General features: G+C 37.8%; 2 protein-coding genes and 1 pseudogene across 6 annotated transcripts in view; 1 reads left to right on the top strand and 2 right to left on the bottom strand.

Moving 5' to 3' along the window:
- Positions 1-13,730, bottom strand: part of LOC133868122 (receptor-like protein kinase FERONIA) — a 22,317-nt pseudogene extending 8,587 nt beyond the window's left edge.
- Positions 1-20,252, top strand: part of LOC133869715 (triose phosphate/phosphate translocator, chloroplastic) — a 42,930-nt gene that overhangs the window by 14,448 nt on the left and 8,230 nt on the right. The window lies entirely within an intron of this gene.
- Positions 11,707-20,252, bottom strand: LOC133869764 (putative disease resistance RPP13-like protein 1). 5 transcript variants are annotated; one of them, XM_062306843.1, is made up of 5 exons: positions 19,394-19,541; positions 15,085-18,612; positions 13,496-14,967; positions 12,935-13,029; positions 11,707-12,261 (listed from the first exon to the last, which is right to left on the bottom strand). In XM_062306843.1, the coding sequence occupies exons 2-3, from the start codon at positions 18,146-18,148 to the stop codon at positions 13,793-13,795; spliced, it is 4,239 nt and encodes a 1,412-aa protein (XP_062162827.1). In that variant the 5' UTR covers positions 18,149-18,612; positions 19,394-19,541; the 3' UTR covers positions 11,707-12,261; positions 12,935-13,029; positions 13,496-13,792. The 5 variants fall into 5 exon arrangements, with proteins under 5 accessions (XP_062162827.1, XP_062162824.1, XP_062162823.1 ...); XM_062306840.1 differs by lacking the exon at positions 19,394-19,541 and adding an exon at positions 19,612-20,252 and having other exon boundaries at positions 13,496-18,612; XM_062306839.1 differs by having other exon boundaries at positions 13,496-18,612.

The raw sequence follows: 20,252 nt of genomic DNA, 5'->3' as shown, positions 1-20,252 counted from the left end.
GATTCGAGTCATATAAGTTTCTCCGACTTGAATCCCCTCAACGTGATTCAAGTCTCGGCTCGAATCCCCTCAACGTGATTTGAGTTATATAAGTTTCTCCGACTTGAATCCCCTCAACGTGATTCGAGTCATATAAATTTATCCGACTTGAATCCCCTCAACGTGATTTAAGTCTCAGCTCGAATCCCCTCAACGTGATTCGAGTCATATAAGTTTCTCCGACTTGAATCCCCTCAACGTGATTCAAGTCTCGGTTCGAATCCCCTCAACGTGATTCGAGTCATATAAGTATCATCGATTCTTGTAAGGCTTCTAGCTGTCACCGAACGAGGCGACGTTAAAGCTCCTTTGAGTGTTGCGTAAGCTCGGGGTAATGTAGCTTTTTTGCTGTTGTATGTTCCCCCATCGTTGCGGCATAGAATTCAAAAGGGCTGTGGAGAAGCTGAGAATCGTGGTAGAGCAAAATTTGGTAATGAAGCCCTAGACCTTGCAAGTAGTTGCCACATGTGAGTAAGCAACACAGGGTCTTCTGGAAGCTACTTGTCTTCCAAAGAATATTCTGGGTATTACCCATTATCAATGTCTATCATAATAGGATCCAATTATGTGAAACTATTTTCGTTTGGATCTCAAATGAACATTAAAGTTTTAAATATTCCGGGATGAATCCCTTATGAGTTTGTAATGATTCAAACCGTCTTATAAATATTGATAAAGCAGCAGAAAAATTAGTACAATCAGGGGAATAAATAAACGATGGAACCTAGTGTTATTAGGCCAAAGAGAGAAACTCTTTCCAAACGGCTTTAGGGAAGGAGTCAATTACCGTGAATACAACATCAGTGAGCTCATGGTTGCTCTTCAAAGTGGCATGTTCCAAACCTTTAGTTGGTTGCCATCAAAATTCTCTCGACGAGCTCTTGACTTCTGTAGCCAAGGAAGACCTGCATAGGAGAAGCTTGACAAAGTATGGGTATTTTGCTCGTGAGCGGACATTTTTTCAGAATTTTTCGATCTCGCTTGATAAAGACCTTTGGTATGAAATATTAGCATCACCCTTGTCTTAAAGGCACATAGGTATGCATATATGCAGTAGAATCTAGCAATTAACAATTTATTAATGCAAAGTATGCAAAATTGCACTAAGATTCAATCATGCGACTTGATATAGTCTTCTGTTTCAGTTTTCTATTTCACCGGGTTGGTACCCCCCAACTTTTATACTTAGCTGATTCTTAGCTAAGTATGAAAGTTTAGGATATTTGTTTTGTACTATAGTTGGAAAATTTTGTGGGTATCCCCCAATTTTTAGACTTGATGTGTAATCATTTTTATGTGTTGCAATGAGAAGCTAATTTTAAATTTCACCGATCAATGCATGAGATATATTTAACAGTCTAAAAATTTATGAGTAGGCTAGCATAAACGAAAATGCAAAGAGTGAACTTATCTCAATATTCTAATGAAGTTGTGCATTGGGGCTTCTTGAAAGAGACCTTTGAAATGTGCCCTCGGATTGGACCCTCGGTCGAATTTGAGCCTTCAGAAAAATTGGACCTTTGGAAAAATTGGATCCTTGGTCGGATTTGAGCCTCGATCGAATTGCTCCCTTGGCTCGGAATGTTTCCACAGCTCGAAATTTATCTTGGGCTTGGGATTTATCCTCGGCTCAGATTTTATCCTTGGTTGGATTGGAGCCTCTGTCAAATTGGACTCTCGGTCAAATTGGACCTTAGGCTCGGAATGTATCTTCGGCTCGGATTTCCACGGCTTCTCATTTTCATCCTCGGCTCGGACATGTTCAAAGAATAAGTCTCGGGGCCAAATAGAGAATCATAAGTAAATTTACTAGCAAAACAAAATCTTCCCACTCAGCATTTATCAAATGATGGGAATATTGCCTTGGGAAAGCAAAATCCCTCGTTTAATGTTCTAGCTGGCCTGTCAGTATATTTTGCCAAAGATATGCAGATAGATTAAAAATATCTGTTATTTCACGCACAGTCTCTGTTTTCTACCCATTCCTCCACGTGAGGCTAATGCCTAGGTAGACATACTATATGGGTTTGGCAAAAATGTTGAATTAGCAACTTACCTCGTATATTTTCAATGAAGATGAACCATCTTTGACCATTGAGGCATTAAGCTATTGTACTTGGAGTTTCTCATCTTGGACCCTTGATACATGTCACTCGGCACTCGGTATGGGGCTCCTCGGGAGAGTCCTCGAGACGTGCCTTTTGAAAGGTGGCAACTTGGGCATGGGCTCCTCGGAACGTGTCGCCTAATTTCCCTCTCATAGGTGCTTATATATGTTGGACTCGGAATGTTGCTTTTGGAGAAGCGCATGTTCCTCCCGGTAACCTTTATTTCTGCACCAAAGTATAAACAAAGCATCTTTGTGCGCCTTCACCGGGCAAGACTTTCTCCTTGAGAGAGGGAAAATAGACGCCTTTCTTCTTTCTCCTTTTTTTTTATCGAGTGTTAACAAAGCACCTTGCTGGTACTATAGATGAGTACATGCCTTGTTGTCAACAATTAATTGTGAGGGGTAATTAACTTTTTCCCCCATAAACTACCAAAAAATGGGCAATACCCCCATGAACTATCAACTCGACCAAAATAGAGTATTCAACTACCAAAGACAACTATTTTCCCCCCTTCCATCAGTCAAAGGGGTTAAAATAAACGGTCAACGGGTCATGTGCCGTTTTATATGGGGCATGTTGGAAGATGATGGTAGTTCATGGGGGGAAAAGAGGAAGATGGTGGTAGTTCATAGGGGAAAAGAGGAAGAAAATGAGGATAAAACGGCGTGTGACTGACGGAAGGGGGGAAAATGGTTATCTTTGGTAGTTGAATGTTCTATTTTGGTCGAATTGGTAGTTCATGGGGGCATCGCGCATTTTTTGATAGTTCATGGGGGGAAAATGTAATTACCCCTAATTGTGATGCTAGAAAACCTGATCTAGAGATATATCTTTCTTGACTAAAAATCTGTTTCTAATAAAAGGAAAGGCATGGGCTAAGAATCTTTACGTGAGATCAAGGCTTAAAAAGTTCAGGCCAGCACTCATCTTTTAGGGAAAATTGCACCGTTGGTCCCTGTGGAATTTCATAATTATTTTTTACTTCCTGTGGTTTAAAAAATTACTGGGAGATCCTTGTAGTATGCAATAATTACAAATCGATCCCTGGCGTCAAATTCTGTCAAATTTTTTAACAGATTCCGTCAAATGCCACGTCAGCGACACGTGTCACCATCTTATGGCGACACGTGTCCATATTAATAAAAAAAAATATAAATTTATTAAAAAATAAATAAAAATACTTATTTTTTTTTTTAAAAAAAAAAAAAATTCAAAAAAAAAAAACTGAACGGTGGCTTGGCCACCCATTTGGGGGTGGCCTGGCCGCCCCCAGCCACTGGGGGTGGCCGCGCGCCACCCCCAGAGGCCGCAGGGGGTGGCCTTCGGGCCACCCCTGGAAGATCCGGGGGTGGCGCGCAGCCACCCCAGTGGCCTGGGGGTGGCCGCGCGCCACCCCCAGAGTTTTTTTTTTTTTTTTTTTTTTAAAATAATTATTTTTATTTATTTTTTAATAAATTTTTATTTTTTTATTAAGATTGGACACGTGTCGCCATAAGATGGTGACACGTGTCGCTGACGTGGCATTTGACGGAATCTGTTAAAAAATTTGACAGAATTTGACGCCAGGGATCGATTTGTAATTATTGCATACCACAAGGATCTCCCAGTAATTTTTTAAACCACAGGGAGTAAAAAATAATTATGGAATACCACAGGGACTAACGGTGCAATTTTCCCCATCTTTTATAAAGCCCAATAATTTGTCTTGTAGTGCCAATAAAGAACATCAAATATCAGGAGAGAAGCACAATTCCAACTGATCGATGTCTCAAATTTTGATCTTGTCTCATGTTTCTATGGTTTAAGAAGAGGAATATTACGCAAATGCTTACATGTTTGCAAGTTCAACATATATAGCAAAGTCTAGCAAATCTGCATACCAGTAATGTGCTATTTTTTTTTAGGGATAATTGCACCGGAGGTCCCTGTGGTATACCATAATTATTTTTCACTCCCTATGGTTTAAAAAGTTCACTGGAGGTCCTCGTGATATGCAATAATTACAAATCGATCCCTGGCGTCAAATTCTGTTAAAATTTTTAACAGATTCCGTCAAATGCCACGTCAGCGCCACGTGTCGCCAATAAGATGGCGACACGTGTCTATCGTAATAAAAAATATAAATTTATTAAAAAATAAATAAAAATACTTATTTTTTTATAAAAAAAATTCAAAAAAAAAAACAAAACAAAAAAAAAAGCTGAAGGGGTGGCCCAACCACCCCTTTGGGGGTGGCCTGGCCGCCCCCAGCCACTGGGGGTGGCCGCGCGCCACCCCCAGTGGCTGCAGGGGGTGGCGCGCGGCCACCCCCAGTGGCCGGGGGTGGCCGCGCCCAGGGGGTGGCCTTCGGGCCACCCCTAGATCTACTAAGGGTGGCCCGATGGCCACCCCCGGCCACTGGGGGTGGCCGCGCGCCACCCCAGGTGGCCTCTGGGGGTGGTGCGCGGCCACCCCCAGTGGCCGGGGGTGGCCATCGGGCCACCCTTAGAAGATCTAGGGGTGGCCCGAAGGCCACCCCCAATGGCCTGGGGGTGGCCGCGCGCCACCCCCGGCCACTGGGGGTGGCCGCGCGCCACCGCCGGCGGCCTCTGGGGGTGGCGCGCGGCCACCCCCATGGGCTGTTGGTGGCCTGGCCACCCCTTTTGGGGGTGGCCAGGCCACCCCTTTCCCATTTTTGTTTTTTTCTTTTTTTTTTTTGTTTTTTGTTTTTTTTTTTTAAAAAAATAAGTATTTTTTATTTATTTTTTAATAAATTTATATTATTTTATTAAAATTAGACATGTCAGCGCCACGTGTCACCAATAAGATGACGACACGTGGCGCTGACGTGGCATTTGACGGAATCTGTTAAAAATTTTAACAGAATTTGACGCCAGGGATCGATTTGTAATTATTGCATATCACGAGGACCTCCAGTGAACTTTTTAAACCATAGGGAGTGAAAAATAATTATGGTATACCACAGGAACCTCCGGTGCAATTATCCCTTTTTTTTATGAAGCATGATTGAATTTTATGAATCGCAATAAATAGTGATGTCTGCAAAACAAATCATGGACTTATATGTGAATTTGGCAAAGATGAACGGCATTGTCGGCACAGCAGTTGTAAGAAGATTTGCATGATTTTGAGGAGTTTCTCCTCATTCCCACAGATGGCGCCAAACTGTTAGAATGTTAGAACAGTTTTCAGTCTGGTGACGTGTGGATCTTTGATTCGCCGTGTTCTTCATAGTCTGCAAATAAGAACAAACAATACGTCAAAGGGAGTGTCCTGACGACCCCTCTCTGATGCCTAAGTCAGTGGACAATTTTGGAGAGTATTGAGAGTCGGGAATTTTTGTATATTTTCAGTATATAATCAGAGTGTGTTTTGTATCTGGAGTAGCGGTCTATTTATAGGCGCATAGTTTTCAACCGCATTGTTCCACCTTCCTATCATGGCTGAGTGGGACCCATAGTGTGATGAGATAGAGGTTGAGTGGGAGAGTGTGATACTTACTCCTCATGGAATAATGTATTTATTCCATGTGTTCCAAATATAGCCTTCAAGGTGTTATAGGACTCTGTTAAGCCCTAGTGACTGAGTGGGTTGGGCCAGCAAGATCAACTAGGCCCTAGTTCGGGTATAAGCTCATTTGCTTAGGGGATGATAATTTCCCCAACACATGTTATTGGAACAAACAGAAAAAAGTGATTAGGCTGTGAATAGATATTACGCTCAAGCATTTTGAAATATCTTCCATTTAAGTTGCAGGTTTTTTTTTTTTTTTTTTTTTTTGGGGGGGGGAAAAAAGCTACATAGTATGTTAGTATGTTTTCAGTTGTCAAACCCGAAGGTTTGGCGTATCGATCTTATTGTGATTACAAAAACAAGTTTTCCACAAAGAATACCTGAAAAATAATGAGAATTTTAAAACAATAAATAAAATATTAAGATTTATTATTTGTTAAGAAGTAATATTTGCTTCACCATTTAGGATTTCACATTTATTTAACCCCAAAAATAAAAAAGAAAAGTCTCAAGTCTTCGTCGACGTCAAAATTTTGGTAGATGGCAAGTCGTTATCAAAGGTGATGGGCAACTAAATGAGAAAGGAAGGTGCATGTGGATGGCAATTGCAAACAGCTGGAGAAGATGAGATTGCAGGCTTTCTTAAGCTTTAATTTCACACCAAAATCTGAGTCTTATTGATTGCAGGTGAGGGACCTAGTGTCACCTACAATCAATAAATGTAAAATCAGTCTATGTAGTTTATCTAATTTATAAATCACTTCCGATCGTATTAAAGTGAATTTAGAAGTTTATAGGGTACGCTAAAAATACAATTTAGTTTTTGGAGTCAAATTCCGTTAAAACATTTGACGGATTTGTTAGGTGCACGACAGTGCCAATAAAGGGACGACACGTGTCACTCTTAATAATAATAAAAAAAAACGTTTGTAAATGTAAAACTTATATATGTATTAAAAAAAAGGGTGGGGTGGCCTACAAGCCACCATCAAAGGTGGTGCCGACCACCTCTCATGACTGGAGGTGGTGGATGTGTCAAATGACCAGTAGCCAAGGCTTTGGACCAAATGGCTATTAATACCATAATTAAAAATTTTAAGAACTGTTTAGAGAGAAAAAAAAAAAAAAAAAACTTACAAATACCCATTTAAACATTATGTTACACTCTTGACAATGTGTTTTAAGTGATTTTTTTTTTTCAGTTATTTTTTTTTTTTAAAAAAAATCATTTAAAATATGTCATGTTAGTCTGGCCATATAATATATATGTAATAAATAAATGTGAAAACTAAAATTACTCTAAATTATTTTATTTCTTCATTTTGCGATGGTGATGGACTTGTTCTTGACGTGTCAAATGACCTGTAGCCAAGGCTTTGGTCCAACGGCTATTAATACCATCATATATGATATTCTTACATTCGTACAATTTATTACTTGTACAAATAATATACTTACCTAGTAAGACTGGAATCGAGTCAAGTCGAGTTATGAAATTTGTGTTTAAGTTTTATTCGTTAAAAGTTTGGGCGAGCTCAAGTTTGAGCTTGTTGAGTTTTTTGAATGAGAAAAGTGAAAAAAAAAGTTGTTTGGTATAAGGAAAAAAAAAATTGTTGACTTTTCTTCTTAGAGAAATGAAAAAAAATAAATAAATAAATAAAATGAAAGGAATGTGTTCATGGAAATGAATTTAAATTCCTATTTTTTTTTAAATAAAAAACTCATCTAAAAATATATTCTTGTTACTTGTTTGATTGCAAATACTGTTTAAATATTTCAAATAAATCGAGCAAACTGATATACAAAGTATATATGGGTAAAGGACATTTGTTAAACTTTTCTTTCCATTTGCTTTTGTTTTTTATTCTGAAAACAAAAATATTAATTAACAAATAATCTAAACACAAAATAGTCAAAATTATTTTCACTTTTATATCATATTATAACACCTTTAAAAAAAAAAATTAAAAAATACATTAACAAACAGAATCATTATATTAACTTAGGCATGACAGATCCACTGTCCTCTTGTCTTAGGTGCAAGCAGGATGTATATTGATCATTATTCTCAGTGTTGTTCTTAGTGTAAATGCTTTGTAATGGATGAACTGAAGCAATTGCAATGACGAAAATCTTAATTTGTAGTTCGTTGGAGATATGATATTTCTTGTGACGATGTTTATTTTAGTTGATTTTTTAATTGTATTGGAGTGAATAAATTAATAAAGTTAAAAATTACAGTTTTCATGTCCAGACGTAAGTTCTTTCCTATACAAATACTTGAATGTTTAGTTGATCGAAGTTATTTGGGATTGAAATGAAAGTAATTGAAAATTTAATAGTGTGATACGTACTTACAAAAAAATTAATAATAATAATAATTGTGACACATATATGATTGAAAAACATATGATTTTTACATGTATTTTAAATAAAGCATGTGCATTTTACTAGTCTGTGTAGCATTTTTATTTTTGAGGAAATCGTATGTGTAGCCTTAGTGTGGCGTGCTCAAATGTGCATACTCAAATTCTCTCTCAAATTTATTCTCTAAATGATGTGTCACAGTTTTATGCAATAAGATTGTATAAACCAATATATATAGATGTTTAACAACTTTGAGAAAGCTAGAAATTGAGTTGGTTTATATATATTATATATCATTTTAAAAAATGTGTCACTATTTCATAAGATTGTGACACCATATTATTTTATGAACAAATTTGAGAAATAAATTGGGACATTATTTCTTTCCCCCCTTTATCTTCTTTTTTTTTCTTTTTTTTCTTTTTTTTTTTTTCTTGGTAGAAACTATAAAGAGAGCTGAGAGCTTTGGATTCCGTTGCCGTTGGTTCCCGGCCTTGAATGTGGCCAAGTACGGTGGACTCCACTCAAAATAGAAAGCTGAGGACTGGCATAAATGAAATTCATTTACTTTACTATTTTTATTGGAAATGTTACGATTTTGAAATTCTATCGGTTAAATTGGAAATGTTAGAATCAATTTCAATTTTGATTCATTACATTTTCAAATTGCAATTTTTAAAACTACAATTGCTATTTTTTCAAATCACACATTCCAAATCAAACCAAGAATTAGGAGTAAAAATGTAGGTGGATAATAACCGTCCGCATTTGTTGTCCACACATAACCGCTATCCGCTTGGACCTTGTGAGATTCTACAAAAGATAAATGAATGCATACCGGCTACGTCTTCCAAGTCATTTAAAGGCCTTTAATGTGTTCAACGTAAAACACTTGACTCCATGTTTTGTAGATGCTGACAAAGACGACTTGAACTTGAGGACGAGTTTTTTCCAACTAGGAACGGAGCCAGAAGCTCTTATGGCCATAGGCCAAGGGTCAAAAAAATTTGTTAGTAGGAGCCAATAGGCTCAAATTTTTTTTTCTTTATAATTTTTTTTACCTAATTTTTTTTTTCTTTTTTGGAATTGAGGGGGGCCATGGCCCCTACCGGCCCCCTTAGTTCCGTCCCTGTTTCCAACATGGGGAGACTGATGCATGAAAAGATTGACTTTAGGGTAAATTTATTTTATGCATGTGTGTTTTAGTTTTCCTTTTCAAATAAGGATTGAGTTTTCATTTTCCATTAAGATTATGTATTCCTTTTCTCATTAAGATTTCTTTTCATTTTTCTTGTTAAATTATGAAGTACCTAGCCTATATAAAAGCATCTAGTCTTTGTTATTTTTCAATCAAGTTTTGAAGTATTAATTAAATTTAAGTCTTTTAGAGTTATTTCTGTGTTTACTTATTTGGGGTAATTACGATCTTTCTCTTTCCTATTTGTTATTTTCTATTTTTCTGAATTTCCTTTTCAATTTTCAATTTTTAGTTTTTGCTTCTATCATACTTTGTCAAAACAATTTTAATTCTGCTCGACGTCATTAACCTACCCTCTCTCTGCACCTCTTCACTTCCCAACTGCCCTCTCCAATATCCCTCTCAACTTGATACTCTTGGTCGTACTGGCAAATTAACTTGTCGCCATAAAAAGGAACTTATTGCAAAGTGTAATTAGGAACTCATTCGTCATTTTTTCCATCGATAATCACATAACTTGTCTATTTAACTATTATGAAAAGCGCATCCACACTAAGAGGGTTTGAGATGCCATCTTCTACATAACCAATGAGCTTTGAGGTCTAGTAAAATATTCTTTTTTTCTTCATAGCTAGACATGGTTAATTTTCTAAAAGAAGACTTGCTCACTTTTATGTTATCTAATTTATAGATTATATAAGCTTGTTTAACTACAATTTGTGTTGATGATTAGGTTTGAGGGATCTTGGACTTGGTGCATGTTGATATATAACAAATATTTGTTTTAAAGCACTGTTTGTTTATGTCCTGTTGAGTTATAATGATATGAGGATGTAAAGACACTATTATTTGATATTATGTTTTGATTGTAATTTTGTTGTTTTGGGCATGATGTACCTAGAATTGGGTTAGAAAAGGGGTGATTGGCTAGCCGCCTCAAAAGCAACTACAACCCCTCTGGTGCCCAAATACCCTATACCTCTGCCAGGCTCTCTTTCTCCGCATTCACTTACATTATCCCGGTCACTGCCGGCCAAAAATGCATTCGACCATACTTCAACCCGGCTTCGTACCCCAAAATTGATAGCTTTATAGCCCGATTCTCTGTCAAAGCGGGAGTTTTTACTCTTCTTAGCAATTTCAGCCCTTCACTTAAGGCGGATACCTTACTGAGAGAATACTTTATCAGCATCGAGGAAGATCAGATGTTGAACATAACCTTCACTCCGAGCGTTTCTGATTCACACGCTTTTATCAACGGAATTGAAATCTTGTCGATGCCTACCTCATTTATTATAAACACTTCTACTTAACGTACACGGTTATTGGCAAAGGATTTGATGGTGAGAAGGTTAAAAATACTTTTATAATGGATGTCAAAAATTTGTATGAAGAAAATCACCAATTTAATCTATTTGATGGACTAGTAGCTCTGTTTGATAAAACTTTTGTTATCTGCCTTTTATTGTATTTTTTAAAATAAAAATATTAACAAACAACTAAAACATTAAACATTCTTAAAAATACAAAACCACTTTTAACTCTTACGTAATATCAAAACATTTTTTTCAAATTAAAAACTGAAGACATCCCTAAATCACATTAGCTGAATATGGTTTGATAATATCTACATATAGATATAATTGGCTGAATTGGCTTGAAAATGCCATCCGTAATTCAGATGGTTAAACAAAGATAATCATGATATCAATGTCCAAAATGAAGTGAACAAGATCGGTTGGTTTAGGAACATGTCTTTCCCGACCATTTCGTTAAAGAATGTGAAATATATTTCTAGTCCTGACCAATATACAGAACACTGATTAACATCGTAAGCTTTTTTTACAATACATACACAAATTGCTAATCTTATTTACCTTGCATAATATGAAGGTTCACTGTAACCAATGAATTACATTTTGCTTTTGCATTCATAAAAAAAAGCTTTAGGACCTACCAATCCTTGTTTAGTACGAGGGAATTAACAAAACTCAGCTGCTCCCAAATTAAGGGAGATAAATTTGTTGAGACAATAAATTTCAGGATTCCAAAATAAAAATAATCTAATCCCATATGACACTAAAATTTAAAGTGGCCGGTTCGGTTTAACAAGCCTACATCTACGTGCTTGTTAAGCCACAATATTCCTGATTGCATCTTTACTTTACCTCCTAAGCATCTCTTTTCGTGCACTAGTTAGAAAATTTATCCTATTTCCCAATACCCATGAAATGTGAAAAATAAGAAGACAACAAAATTAAATCAATCACACACGACACCAAGATTTAAGTGGTTCCCTCAATATGAGGTACGTCCACTGGCGGAAGCAATTAGGAAAAAATTTACTATGAATATGGTTACAGGGAGAAAATTACTCAAAACCCAAAATCCCATTACACCCATATCTAACTCTCATACAAAATGCTTTAGTACACTAAGTTATGAGAGGACAAAGAAATCCCTTTGCCTTTGGTGGATGTCTTTTCCGTTGTGCACCATGACTTCTCTATTTATAGAGGCTGACGAGGTTCTCCTAGTACAAGTCTAACAAGGACACATGGAAATTGGAAACCCATACGGATGAAGGAGTTCCAAACCTTTTAGAAACACAAGGAGAAACCGGTTGAGTCCCACCTACTGAAAGAATTGGTGGAAGAACTGGTTTGGTTGCATTGACCAAAAACCAGTGAACTGCATTTTATTTATAGAGCAACACGTACAAGAGTTTTAAGGGATATCAATACAAGGTTTACATCCTAGGAAAACATAGAAAACATTATAAGATACAAAAAAGGAAAAAGATGTGTGCTGAGTTTGAGGTGTAGAGATGCATCCGGAAGACATGGAGCAGGAATCCAGGAGAAGAGATGCTGCAGGCTGCTAGTATGACGAGTAGCTGTTGCTGCTGTAAGAGGGCTGGTCAGCAGGAAATATGGAGTCCTTTGCTGATTTTCAGGTTGGTTTTGAGGTGCTGATTTTACTAGATTCAAGTCATCTAAACGTCCAACATTCTCGTGCACTTGTGTCTCCCTCCTGGACAAAAGCAGATAGTATAAGCAACATTACCAAATAAAGCTTTCGGTTTGCTATGACAGTCCTTAAGCAAATACTCTTTCAAACTGCACTCGTTGACTTGCTAGTATAAAGTTTAAAAATAAAAAAATAAAAAAATTCAACGGAAAAAGGTCCATTCATGTTCTCTGCACATCAAATCCCTCAAGACGAAAGTAATTCTATGACTTCATGACTCACCCAAAAAATAAAATAAAAAGGGCATTGGGGGTGGAACCGTGAACAATAACATATTAATGGGGATTCACAGTGCTGATTGGTAGGGCTTACAAACAGATTTACAAATTTATAGGGGCTTGAAAGAGGTAGGCCTTCTAGGAGTCTCACCATTAACCCATAATACGCTGGAATTGTTATTAATCAAGTTCCCCAATTATTTCTACAATACCACAACTCTTGCTTAAATAGAAGCATAAATCTAAAACTGAAAATTGGGTGCCCCACCTATGATATTGGGAAAATCGTTTTGAGTATTGCAACCATTCTTCAAACAAAATTGCTTGATTTGAAACCAAGAAATTCATTTTGGAATGGAGGTAGAAATCAAATCATCGCAAAGTGATCGTAATTACTACAATAAACAGGACAACGTTCAATCTCCCACACAACATTTACATATATGGAAAAAAGAAACCTGGCCATCGGCAGCTTCGAAAGAATTTTGGGTCGCCCTCGAGGAGATATATTACCATCTTAAGTCCACACCTCTTACAATCTGCAATTCAACACCTAAAAAATCAATGAAAATCATAAATATTCACACAAACAAATATAAACAGAATATACACAAAGAGTCTCTCAAATAGAACTGATTTTTTGTTCAATCCCTCTCTCAAATAGAACTGATTCTTTTCCCTCAAATAAGATTATAGAGACAGTGACCCATGTAATTAAGATGTTATTTATTCATATTTTCATTGATAACACCAATGCAATGGAATGCATTTCATTATTTTGCACACAGATAAAAGACCAGAATGAGATATTTTTCCATTTTCTGGTCCAAATCTAAAACATATTGGAAAAAGCTTGATAATATGATTTTCTGTTGCTATTGGCGCAAAACTACTCACAAAAAAACATTTCACCAATCTCAGTTCACTAGAAAAATGTATACTATTCTTGTGTCCATTAATTTATTCTTTGATTGAGGCGGAAACAATACAAAGAAAGAAGAAAATATCCAGTCACATACCTTTTTTAAATGATTCTCGCAAATCTGTAATCATCAGCAACGCGGCAATTAGTAATGAAAAACTCAATTGTCAAAAGCCTTCTCTCGCTGCTTGGTCACTTGGGCATTTTAACAAACATTTACGATGCCGTCAACTCCAACGAGAATACTCACACATTCACCAAACCAACAAGAACAAAAGCAAGAGGGTCTTTCCGACGCCAACATTTAGAAGACAATCAAAAGAGCCCCCCATTCTGGGAATGGAGACCATGAATGCATTGGAAATCAAAGAAGAGCCCCAACCAAAGAGTTGTCTTACGCCTCTGAATAAAAAAAATCCTCTGCGAAGGTTCTGAATACAGGATATATGGGCTGATTCTGCTCTTCTCGTTCTGGGTCATAGATGAACATACCATCAATTAGAACGCAAGGGATGTGGGCTATCTTGGACCACTCTCGTCCTTGATCTTTCTTGCAGTGTTCTTTCAGCAGAGGACAGTTTTTAATATGAAGTTGCTGGAGTAAGGGAGGCAGACCATTCTTCGGAAAGGATGTGAACATTTCACAGCAAACGATGTGAAGATGCAAGAGTGAGGGAGGTAGACCATCATCTGGAAAGGACATCAACTTTTCGCACCATCCAATCCCTAGTGTTTTAAGAGATGAGAGGTATCGAAAGCCTTTTGAAGATAAGTATTTCAAATTCGGCAAGTTTCTGATGTAGAGGCCGGTTAGAGAGGGAGGCAGACCATCATCTGGAAAGGACAACAACTTTTCGCACCAACCAATTTGTAGTGTTTTAAGAGATGAGAGGTATCGAAAGCCTTCTGACGATAAGTATTTCAAATTTGGCAAGTTTCTGATGTGGAGGGTGGTTAGAGAGGCAGACAACGTCATTTCTGGAAATGATACCAGATGCGGACATCCACCTCGAAATTCAAGATATTGAAGAGAGGTAAGCTTTTGCAACCCCCACTCAAGCAAGGCCTCAGTGATGTTGCAATCTCTGATTTCAAGTGATGTTAGGTTGGTGGGAAAGCCTTTTCCCGGAAAGGATTTCACACCTGGACATTTTTCTATCTTCAATTCTCGAAGAGAGGTGATGCTGTGTATGCAATTGGGTAGGGCCCGCATTTTCTCACAACCGAAAATCCTCAGCTCTCTAAGGTTGCATGGGAGCAATCCTTCGTCCGGTAAGGATTTAAGGTTTTTACAAGTCAAAATGTAAATTATTTCAAGAGAAGAGTTCTGATGGAAGCTTTTTGCCACTGACTCCAGCATTCCACATTCCAAAATAATGACCTGTTCAAGTGTTGCAGGTAATTCTCCGCTGGATGTTAAGGATTTAAGGGATGGACATTGACAAATACGCAAGTACTCAAGAAGAGGTGTGCTCTTACTGCAACTGTTGGTATCATTCTCGTCCAGCAAAATCCGTATATTCTTGCAATGCCATATTTGTAGCTGTTTTAGAGTTGGAGGTAGTTGGCCTGTTGCAATGTGGGTCAGTGAATCACAATTATTAATATAAATATGCTCAAGACATTTGCTGTTGTAAATCAATGCCTTGGGTAAAGATTTCATGTCATTGCGTGTGGATGACATACCCTGTTGTGGCTGATCTTTTACTTCTTCTGCCACCAAAGAAACTAGTTTTTTACAGTTATCAACGATCATATAACTAAGACGGGGGAGGGGTTTTAGTAATCCCACATCATTTGACCATAATGGCGTTAGCTCCTCACAATTTGCAATACTTAGAGATTCTACATTCATAAACCCAACTCTTGGACATGTAAAGTCCGAAATTCTTGAAAGAGACTTAGAGTCTAGTGAGGTGAAGTCCACCTTACTTTTGCGCACCACCCCTGTTGAATTCTCAAATTCTAGTTTGCAAAGCTCTGGAAAGCTTGAAATTGAAACCACCAACTGCTCACATCTTTCTATAACAACATTTTGTAGTGAGGGAAGGTGGTTTGGAAAATTCCCCATCAGTTTGGGACAATTTCTAATAGAAAGCTTACGCAGGCATATGAATTCTCCATCAGGGCTCCAGCTCTTCCATTCTTCCATATCCTTGAAATACAAAGTTTCTAAGGATTCAAAAGGTTGTGAACAACTAGCCCCATAAAACTCATTACCAACATTCTTTACACTAGCCATGCCTACGATGAAAAGGTGTTTAAGTGATGGTAGTTGGCCCGCTGGTGGCAATGATGTGCACTTTTTACAGTTTTCAATCCTTAAGAGCACCAAATGAGGAAATGAATGACCTTTTAACCAAGTCGGAAATTCTATACCACCATAGCGCCTGATAGTGAGCTCTTTCAAAGACTTGTTTGGATGTAGCACGTTAAGTAGGTCTAATTCGCTTGCTCTATCTTTTGACCAATCCACATGGGCGCTCCATTCCAAGCACAACTCATTGAGATCGGGCTTTTCAATTAACTTTGAATCGCGTGCATCCCTGGGTTCAATGGCATTCTCCAATCTTGAGATAATGAGTGTCCCTCGAAGATGCAACAAATAACCTAACTCTTTTAACGCGAAGCAAATGCCTTTTCTGACAATTAGATTAGACAATGTCTGCAAATTAGTTAATTTGCCTATTTGAAGAGGCATCCCTTCCAGTTTATTTGCATTGAGAATGTTGAGGTGGCGCAAGTTGACCAGTTTTCCCAAATTCGAAGGCAATTCCTTTATATAAGAACAACTTTCCAATATCAATGTTTGTAAGTTGCAGAGAGTGGTTGTTGATTCAGGTAGACCTCTAATTCGAGTGTGAGAGAGGTCAAGATACCGTAGATGCCTCAACTCACCAATTGAATTCGGTAGCTCAACTATGCGGTACCCACTCAAAGAGAGCACTCTTAAACATGGTAATTTCGACAACAATTTAAGAGGAACATTATGAGTCAAATAACAATACCCCATATTAGGTAGCATAAGAGGCAAAATTGTTCGTAGACATTTGAGTTTAGAAAAAACCTCGAACTTTTTAGGGCCATCATAACGATCACCCAAATAAGACAAATGCCGAACTTTTATGGAAAATTCTCCTTTGTTGATGCCCTCAATTCTATCCTCCATTCTGAAGCATATATCTCCTGCAACCCATTGGGCTAAATCATTGATAAGGTCGTGCATTAGAAATTTTGATTCCTTCGTGCTTGATTGTTGAAAAAATGACCTCGACAACAGATCGCGAAAATATTGACTACCCAAATCTTCCATTTGCTTATCTCGTTGTCGCTGAATTAGACCTTCTGCCACCCATAACAAAACCAGTTGCTGCTCTTGAAATTCATAGTCTTTCGGAAGTATTGAACAATACGCAAAGCATCTCTTTAAATGTGAAGGTAGATGGTGGTAGCTCAACATAAGAGCTGGAACAATTCCACTTCTTTCCTCTGGTATATCCCATATCTTGCTATTTAGTGCACATTCCCATTCATAACGGTCCAACGTAGTGCGCAAGAGGCCTCCGAGGGTCTTTGCTGCCAAAGGCAAGCCTTTACATTTTTTAACGATTTTTTCACCAACATCTTTAAGATTTGGATGGGCACTGAAGTTGCTTGCCCCTAGTGCATGTTGGGTAAATACAGACAAACAAGCATCATTTGACAACACTTCCAAACAGTAGGCTTCAATGGTACTTGTCGTTGATGAAACTCCTTGATTGCGAGTTGTTATGACAATCCTACTTCCAGGAGCTCCTGCTAGGAAAGGAGCACTTAGGATAGTCCATTCATGGTAGTTCTCATTCCATAGATCGTCAAGAATGACTAAAAACTTCTTCCCTTTCAGTTTTTCCTGGAGTTGGACTTGCAACAAATTCAGATCATTGTCATCACAGCTTGCAGAGGTACTGACAGATTTTAGAACTGCTTTTGTTACCCTAGCAGCATCGAAGTCTTCAGAAACACAAGCCCATGCTTTCAATTCAAAAAAGCTTTGCACTTTTTCATCATTGAATAAAAGCTGGGCAAGAGTTGTCTTTCCTATACCTCCCATGCCAAGTATAGGAATCACAGAGACTCCAGCCTCACTATATTTTTCACCTAGCAACAATTCAAGCATAGCCTCTGTATCTTTTTCCCTGCCATAAATATGACTATCATTCATTACAGAAGTTGGCGCCGGTGTCCATCTCCTTCTGTTTGACCTCTCATCAGCAGTTTCTTTCAAATTCAGTTGATTTTTCCGTGTCTCGATATCATTGAATTGATCAGTGATCTCCTTTATCTTTGATCCCAGCCTTCTATTGATCTTAAAACGACTTGGAGTAAAACGAGTAAACCAAGAAACGACTGAGGTGGTTTTCCGTAACTTACTTGGGGGATCCTGATTTTCAGCCGCCGATGCTTCAATGGTGAGTTCATCCACAATGTCGTCGAGATCGTAAGCCAAGTCTCTGAGATCATCCAACCACTCTTTCACAGCCCTGTCACTGTGTTGCTTCTCCTCCGCATCATCAAGCATTGTCTGAATTCTTGACAGCGTTTTCCTCCACTTGTCAAGATTTTCTTCAAGTCCTGCTCCGCGTACGAAGTCCAAAAACTCGGGAACCACCAATTGATCCCACAGTGATTGAATGAAGGGAGGGAGAAGGAGCTCTCCCACTTTCTTGACTGAAGAAACAAACGACGACGACGACTCTCCTGTGTTCATGGTTTTCTTGGTAGCTAGGAAGGAATGAATCAGGAAAACGATGTAAAAGTGAATGGAATCTTGTGTGAAAGCTCGGGCAGTCTCAAAAGTTGTTATTCCAAGGATTCAAAACTGCATGCTTTGAGGAAGTAGTGGCTGTTTGTGGCTTTCTTTGTTGAAAGGAATGAATCAGGGAAGGAAGCAAAGATAGCGAAGGTCTGAAACGCAGAAGTAATCGGTTTGTTGTGTGAAAGCTTGAGGAGTCTTCTAAGGTGCAAATTGCAAGAAGTTCAAACTGGTAAGAAGAAGATGGGACGTTTGTGCTACGCATGGGCATGCTTTTCTTCAACAATTCAGACTTCTTTACAAGTCTTCTCCCTCGTCAAATTATGCGCGTCTCAGCTTTCTACTTTGACTGGAGTCCACCATAATTGGCCACATTCAAGGAGCCAATGGAATATTCCAAAACTCTCTCTTTCTAGTTTCTATCAAGAAAAAAAAAAAAGAAAGACAAAGAATCAAAGAATCAAAGAACAAGATTTCCACAATCCAATAAAGTTCATCAGCACCACTTGCAGTTGTAGGGCTGTGTTTTTTTTCTCATCAATACTTATCTCTACTACTTTTTAGGCTATTGGGTATGCACATTTGAACATGCCACACTAAGAAATTCTCAATTACTTTAAATTCAATCCCAAATAACCATAACTAAACATTCAAGCATTTGTATAGGAAAGAACTTAATTACAACAGAAACAGAAAACTGTAATTTTTAACTTTATTTATTCACTCCAAAACAATTAAAAAATCAACTAAAATAAACATCATCACAAAAAATTAAGTTTTTTCTCATTGCTTCGGCTCATCCATTACAAAGCATTTACATGCGGTAACAACACCGCTGAGAGTTATGATTAATACACAGCCTGCTTGCTCCTAAGACAAAAGGACTGTGGATCGTTCATGCCTAAGTTAATAGTTCTGTTTGTTAATGTGTTTTGAAACGTGTTTTTAATTTTTTTTTTCTTAAATTAATGGTGTTATAATGTGATATAAAAGTGAAAATAATTTTGACTCTTTTGTGTTTAGATTATTTGTTAATGTTTTTGTTTTGAGAATAAAAACAAAAGTGAATGGAAAGAAAAGTTTTGTTTCTATACTGATCAGAAATTCTCACTCACTCTCAATTCAATCCCAAATTATAACCTCAACAGGGGGTCGAGAGGGGTCAAATGCCCCTCCTCACCTCCCAAAAAATTTTCTTACCTTTGAAAAAATTTCTCTTGATGCCTTGGCTGCCCACCCCCAGCCACTTATCAGGGGGCAAATTGTTTCCAGGATGATCGAAATTCACGACTCATGGATTCGTGATTTTCCTTCTACCATTGTTTCAAACGTTCTGTAATAACTAGGTCTAAGAGGAAAATAGGAAATTAAAGGTTGAAGACGACGCAATCATTGTTTCTTTTTTCACCAAAACGTACCGTTTAACCAATGTCTTCAAACGCGTGGTTGAATTGTGCTAACAAACTCTGAAAGCCGAGCGACTTCAAATCCGTTCTCTCTTTTTCGGAAATCTGTGCCGGCTTGAGAAACCTTTGAGCATATGGCTACACGTTCAACTAGAGAAAAGATTCTATACTGGTCAATTGAGAGGAGTCAACAATTGTTTTTTTCATATTGCACCTTTTACTAAGAATTTCCAAATGAGAAAGTTCAGACGCATCTGCGGCGTGGATTTCTGTTCGGCGGTTGGCCATCCTCCACCAGTATTCTTTCTATAACTCTCCATTGATCTATACATGGGTTCTGTTCTATGGGTATGGATATTTGGTTTGGGTATTTGGTGTTTGGCACTGGGTGTTGCTTTAATATTGGGAGTGAAAATTTACAGCAATAGAGGGGATTTTGTAAATTGGGGTGATGGTTTGGGATGATGATGTTGTTAATAGCTAGAATTTTTGTTTGGCTAGGACCGAATAGAGGGGAGAGGAACAATTTTTTTGGGTGTCATTGATTTTGGGGATTTTGGTTGTGGAAGGGCCGAATTGGGGGTGATGGTTATTGATAATTTTTTTTTTTGAAATTTCTGGGTTTGTTATGGCCGAATGGGTTTATGGAGTAA

Source organism: Alnus glutinosa, chromosome 5 (assembly GCF_958979055.1).
Source record: "Alnus glutinosa chromosome 5, dhAlnGlut1.1, whole genome shotgun sequence".
Taxonomy (NCBI): Eukaryota; Viridiplantae; Streptophyta; class Magnoliopsida; order Fagales; family Betulaceae; genus Alnus; species Alnus glutinosa.
The sequence above is the reverse complement of the archived record's forward strand: the minus strand, read 5'-3'. Positions and strand labels throughout refer to the sequence as shown.